Below are 6694 nucleotides of genomic sequence, written 5' to 3'. Positions count from 1 at the left end.
CAACGACCAAGACGGTGGTGATTGCTTTGGCAGGGGCAGACCAGTGATGAAATCCACTGAAAGGTTGGACCAAGATTGGTGAGGCACAGGCAGTGGACATTGCAGATACACAGGAAGCTGGCGTTACGTGAGGTATACCTACATGACCCCCCTTCTCTCTCTCTCTCTCTCTCTCTCTCTCTCTCTCTCTCTCTCTCTCTCTCTCTCTCTCTCTCTCTCTCTCTCTCTCTCAACTCATCCCCTGTGATCTCTGCTACCCTTCGACGTTTCGACCATGAGCTCACCCATCCTCGCTACCAAGGTAACATATCCTTTCTGGCAACTTGTTTTCGCCGACATCTTGTCCGACATGTCTTCCAACATGTACCTCACCTAGGAGTGAGGTACCGAAAGATAGGCGTGTGGCTAGATTTTTGTATTTTTATAAAGTGCTGCAGGAAAGAGCCAAAGAACTAGAAGCCTGCGATCTTAAGTCCAGTAAAGACAAGTTATTGGAGGATTTTCTTAGGGTCAGTATCTATCAGCCTTTGGAAAGGTAGGGAGTGATAAGGGATAGTCTTCATAGTTTTGTCCGTGGGAAATGATGTCCGGGGAAGCGAAGTCTGAAGAGATGACGAACAGCATGTAGAATTCGGCAAAAATATTACCATAAGATGTAGGAGTAAAATTAGTCAATCTGACCCATCGAGCCTGCTACGTCATCTCATCATGACTGATCCATTTTCCCTCTGAGTCTCAATCTCCTGCCTTCTCCCTGTATCCCTTCATGCCCGGACAAATTAAAACTTTGTCATCCTGTGCCTTAATCATACAGTGACATGGCCTCTACAGTCGCCTTTTCGAACGAATTTCACTGATTCACCACTCTCTGGCTGTCACAACCACGGATTCGGCAGCGCAGCAGATACGGCAATTGCGTTCGTGAATATGCACGTATCAGCAAATTATTCTTTCATTGTGATAGTATTTAACTCGATTTATTCCGTCATACTATTTGTCCAGATCTAAACTCAGCAATACAGACTTGAACATCGCATTCGGACAGGCGTGAGAAATTGGCTGTCGAGTCAACTGACTCTGAAGACGAACGGTAGTATTTTATATTTAGATATTCCTTTCAGCCACAATGTAGGTTTCGTTTTCCATTTGAAAGATTTAGTTAACAGCCTTTCTTGGCCTAGCATTTATTGTTTCATTTTCCATTTAACACTGTCCGCATTAAGGTCTGTGAACTGTCAGCCAGCTTCAGTGTCCCTCACTTCGCATTTTGCCCATATCCGAACCGAGTGACACTGGATAAAGAAACTCTGCCTCAGCTCCGTTCTGAAAGTACGCCCTTTTATTGTGAGGCTGTGTTCCCTGAACTTGGACTCACCCAAATCGGGAACTTTCTCTCCACCTCCACTGTGACGATGCTTTTGAACGTTCGACGGTTTCAATGAGGTAACCCCTTACTCTTCTAATTTCCAGAGAGTACAGGCCCAGAGGTTTCTTCATCTGACAAGCCTTTCATTCCCGGAAACATTTTCGCGAACCCCCTAAGAAACCTCTCCAATATCAGCAACCTCTTTCATAGATAAGGGGCCCCAAACTGCTCACAGCGCTCCAGGTGAGGCCTTACCAGTGCTTTATAAAGCCTCAATATTACATCCTTGCTGTTATGTTCTAGTCCTCCTGATGAGAACGCAAACATCACAGCTACCTTCATCACCACCGACTCGACCTGCAAATTAACATTTTGGAAATCCCGCACAAGGACTCCCAAGACACTTTGCACCTCAGATTCTGGCATTTTCTATCCATGTAGAAAATAGTCTACCCTTTTATTGCTTCTACCAAGGTACATGATCCTGTATTCCATCTGCTATTTCTTTGCCGATTCCTCTAATCTGTCTAAGTCAATCTGTAGCCTCTATACTTCTTCAAAACTACTTGTTCCTCCACCTAATCCTCTAGGAAACTGGCCTTCCTTGTTCCAAGTCATTGACATATAACGGAAAAAAAAATCTGTCCCATCAGAGACCCTGTGGGACACCACTGGTCACTATCTACCAACCAGAGAAGGCTCGCTTTATTCCTCTTTTCCCCTCCTTTCAATCAGCCAAGGCTTTCTCCATGCTAGAATCTTTCTAGCAACACCATTGGCTCTTAATTTGTTTAGCAGCCTAATGTATGGTACCTTGTCAAAGGTCTTCTGAAACTCCAAGTTCACAACACCCACCGATTCACCATTGTCTATTCTGCATGTCATATCGTCAGAGAATTCCAAAAGACTTGTCAGATAAATCTTTCCCTTAAGGATACCACACTGACCACGGACTATTTTATCACGAAACCGCATAGTTAACAATCGACTCCAACATCTTTCCAACCATTAAGGTCAAACTAACTGGCCTATATTTTTCTTTCTATTGCCTCTCTCCCGTCTTGAAGAGCGGAGTGTCATTTGCCATTTTTCAATCCTTGAAAACTATGCCAAAATCAATTTATTCTTCAAACATCATTAGTAATACCTCCACAATCCCCTTAGCCACCACTTTCAGAGCACCTGGATGTATACCAACAGGTCCATATACATAGAGAGCTTTCAGGTTTCCAAGATGCTTATCCCTGGTAATGCCAATTTCACAGACCTCTTCCCCTGACCCACTGGAGCGCCCGGCCTCCTGATGGTGTTTTCCACGGTGAGTTTAGACAAGGTATCTCATAGTAGGCTTATTAAGAAGATCATGTGTTTGCGATGAAGCATCCAATTGGATATAAAATGGGTTTGATGAATAAATGTCAGTACGCCAGTGAAGTGTAACTTCAGATGGAGTAGCTGTGTTTATCAGAATCCAACAGAGATCTACCCCGGATTCTGTGCGTTATATAATTATATTCCTCTGTCCCGATCTTTTAACTATTCCTCCGACAGATCTTCAGTGCATAGAACAAGACTACGTGAGACGGATAGGAAATGGAGCAGACACTTCCCATTGGATGTGGTCAGGTCACAGATTTAGGTGGTTAAATAACCTATTACCATTAACATTCCTCCCACCCATACCCAGAAGATGTATGGCCTTTAAAGGGGCTAGAATAGTGGGAATTTGAAGTGTTGAGACCTATGCGTGAATGGGTTGAGAGAATCACTAACTCAAATGGAGGTAAGACCCAGGATAGAGGGAAACATCTCTACAGTGTACCATTCATGGTGGGAAGTCAGAGTTTGCTCAGACAATGGCAGATATGTGACCATGATGTGGTCAGGGAGTGGTTGGGGCGCAGAGCAAGGGTATGTTTAAGGATTTGCAGGGTAAACAAGTCTGGGGGTGGGATGGAAAGATGATAAGGAGAGGAACAGGTGAAGGCGGGAGGTGCGATTCTACACTGCCAAATTAGAAAGCAGCCTCACATCACCATTACTATCTAGTTTGGTGCAGCATTAACTGACAAAATACTGCCAGATGAACTGACGATGTCCTTTGCTACGGCCGACCATCACTGGAGGACTTGTATGTGTGCAGGACAAAGAAGCGGGCAGGAAAAATCATTGCAGACACTACACACCTCGCAAACTAGCTTTTCCCCCGAAAATAAAAACCTAGCAGTGTGCGTTTTAGAACTATCAAAACAAACATTTCACGCCATTTCAATCACCTTAAAATTATTTCCCCCCCCCCCCCCCCAGGGAATTAAGTGATTCTGTGGATGCTGGAAATTCGGAACAACAGATACAAATTGCAGGAGGAATGGATCAGGTCAAGGAGCATCTAAGGAAAGGAATATACTGTTGACGTTCGAGCCGAGAGCTCGCCATAGATCCTATCAGACCTGACGATTTCCGCCAGCAATTTGTCTGTGTTACTTCCCCAGGTTAATAATCTGATCAACCATGGATTGATCACACCTCTATCTGTTACCCCAGTGACTTTAACCTCGTTTTCTAATGTTGCTTGCATTGTACATAGATGCTGCCATTTATGTATTTGTGCACATTTTATTCCATATACTGAATTTATCCTCTAACTTTAATTTTAGACATTCCTTATAATTCTTCAATGTTCTGTTTTATGTCACGCCAACACAGCAGAGCAAATACCTAATGCATTGAACTGTATACGGTAATTAATGTTGATTGCTGATCCTTGAAGATCGGGTATACAGAGATCGGCATTGATAAAGAGGGGGTGTTAAGCCCTTTAAACGGACTTGACTGTAAATCTATGTACGGTAGTTAAAGCTCGTCATGTTACTCACTACTAATTCATTCGTGGCACAAAGAGCAGTTGAGTAATGACAGACCCATTGTAAACCCGCCGCTGAGTTGCCTCTTTATTAAGTACTGTGTTACACAATTCAATCACAATACGGTCATCATCTGAATCTCTCCCCATTTTACAAACAGCAAAAGTTCAGGCACAGCATAATGGGAAACATTCAACATAGGATTATGCGTAACAAAGGATGGGTGATTTCATTCATTTCTAATTTATTAAACGTTTTCTTAGTTCCCAGAAATGGAGATTTGCAACAGAATTACATTGCAGAAGGCGGCTTCACAGCCCCAGTGCGGATTTCACTGCATTCGTGAGCTGCCACCTTGCGGGGCCTCACTGCGCACAGGCGGACGAAGAGATGGTGTTGCGCAGCGGCGAGCTCAGCGAGCTGTGGCTCACGCTGCAGGAATAGCTCGAGCCCTTGTTCCAGGCAGCGACGGGAACCCGTAGGTAACTGCTCAGTCTGTAGGTCTGGTCGGTGTCCGTGGACACGGCGCCTGTCGTCACGTCACTCTCTGTCTTCACGCCATCCACACTCCAGCGCAGCGCTACCAAACCCGGCTTGAAGCCGCTCACGAGGCAGGATAGTGTGGCAGAACCCGAGCTGGTCTCCTCCGGGGAGGGAGGGAGCAGGAGAACCGAGGGCTTTCTGCTCTCGCTACCTGTATGTGAGAAAGGTGGTAGGAGGTGGGAGGAAGAGGAAAATATCATCATTGACCTTTACATTTCCTAATCAGCGCTAAACACTGACCGAACTCTAATGCACCAATTATACAAACAAACAAATAAAAGTTGGGTACAGAATGTAACCATTCGGCCCATCGTAAAACGCTATCATGGAATTGTTGCCCACTCCTTACGGTAAATTCACACATTTGGATACCGTCCTGTTCTCTTTTCTGAGGTAGGTACTTGGGGGGCGGTAACGGGAGTGCGGGGGGAGAGACACCAACAAATCCGCAAATCTAATTTCTAGCTATTATGTGGTTATGGTTATTGCAGCTTTCGCCGTTCTTAGACAGGGCCCGAGAAGATATCGTAAGCACGTGTCCAATGAGGTAGCACGAAGTGGCGAAGATACAGGAAGTTTCAGAGTGGTGAGAGTTTTTTTTTCTCTTTGACATCTTCAAAGTCTTTTATTTTCCTTTATTCTATTTGGCAATAATTACGCATTGCTCTGTCACAAACTACGAAACGTTGACTTATAATGTATCATGCCAGTTAACACTGGTTTGGACGATTGACCTGTATTAAATTTAGGGTGGAGTGCGGAAGATGAGTTGGAGACTTTTGGAATATGAAGAAGGGATTAATGGGTTAAAAGACAGGATTTTCGAGTCCTGCTGCTTCGTGAGGAAATTTCAAAGGATGAATCCAAGGTGGAAGTAATTCGACAAATCGATACTCCCGCCGGTGTAGAGCCAGCTAACAGTACGATTGAAATGGGAATTTCTTCGGAAGCTTAATTTGATATAGAACCAGAGGATTACTTACTCTTTATCTCCAGGATCGTCACCGGTCCGTAGAACCAAGCCACGCCACTTTCCCACACTGTGCAGTAATAGACGGCCGAGTCGCCGGGCTCCAAGTTGCCGATGGTCAGGATGTGACTGTTGGCGGAGGTGTCTCTGGACGGTTGGAAACGTTCGGTGATGCCGGGTCCTCTGTAAATGCTATTACCCGTGGTATGACGTATCAGCTCCTCCGGTCTCTTCCCTGGACGATGTCGGTGCCAACCAAATTCGTAACTTCCAACGTTTCCGTTCTGTATTCGGCACTGTAAGCGGGCAGTTTGTCCCCCGGAGACAGGACCGGACACTGGGGTCTGATCGAGGACTGGGACCGCCAGCATACCTGCAATAAGACACAATAAAGCAACGAGGTGACTTGCAGCCATCAGAATTGTTATCGATCGCTGAAAACTCTCAGAAAATTGGCTTTCAAAGTTTCAATGAATTTCTTAGAGGATAATTCGTGCGTTATCAAACCCGCCACTCACCTGGTAAATGGACCATTAGAACCCACAGGAGATGCAGAACTGGCGACATTCCTTCGGTCAGCGAGCGTCCTAACATCCAACCGAACCGTGCGCTGCTGTGCAAACACCGGGAGCGGCTCCGGTTCTAGAGTCTGCAAACTGGACACTCCGGGCTCTTTATTAACCGGGGGTGTTAATGAGTGGGAGGGGACAGAGACAGGATGGGGGCGGAGGCTGACCACCTGTCCACTAGAATCTACTGTTTGCGAATTCCATGATCGTAAAAATATTAATCTCTACCTTCAAAATATTTTTATTTTGCTATGTTATATCAGAGATCCAAGGCAATCCGGTCTGATCAATATCTATGAACTGAACTGGGGGTGGACATAATTTTAGACATTCGATGACGGCTGCATTTAGCAACATTTAGCAGCTAATGTCTGCCTTAGCG

General features: G+C 45.2%; 1 protein-coding gene across 1 annotated transcript; it reads right to left on the bottom strand.

Annotated features, from left to right (window-relative positions):
- Positions 1–4593: 4593 nt before the first annotated feature.
- LOC140735159 (immunoglobulin lambda-1 light chain-like) lies at positions 4594–6376 on the bottom strand. Its single transcript, XM_073059948.1, has 3 exons — positions 6262–6376; positions 5757–6116; positions 4594–4924 (listed from the first exon to the last, which is right to left on the bottom strand). Exons 1-3 carry the CDS (start codon positions 6335–6337, stop codon positions 4596–4598), a joined length of 765 nt encoding a protein of 254 aa, XP_072916049.1. The 5' UTR covers positions 6338–6376; the 3' UTR covers positions 4594–4595.
- Between the last annotated feature and the right edge of the window lie 318 nt (positions 6377–6694).

The sequence above is a fragment of the Hemitrygon akajei genome, chromosome 11, assembly GCF_048418815.1.
Source record: "Hemitrygon akajei chromosome 11, sHemAka1.3, whole genome shotgun sequence".
In the NCBI taxonomy this organism is placed as follows: Eukaryota; Metazoa; Chordata; class Chondrichthyes; order Myliobatiformes; family Dasyatidae; genus Hemitrygon; species Hemitrygon akajei.
This window is presented reverse-complemented; position numbering and strand designations above follow the sequence as displayed.

What these genes read in the sequence shown, in the direction of transcription:
- LOC140735159 (XM_073059948.1), bottom strand. Translation starts at nt 6,337, where the DNA reads ATGTTAGGACGCTCGCTGACCGAAGGAATGTCGCCAGTTCTGCATCTC. An exon ending in TCTAATGGTCCATTTACCAG is followed by an intron (nt 6,117 to 6,261) that starts GTGAGTGGCGGG and finishes GTCTTATTGCAG; the next exon opens with GTATGCTGGCGGTCCCAGTC. An exon ending in GACGATCCTGGAGATAAAGA is followed by an intron (nt 4,925 to 5,756) that starts GTAAGTAATCCT and finishes TCTCACATACAG; the next exon opens with GTAGCGAGAGCAGAAAGCCC.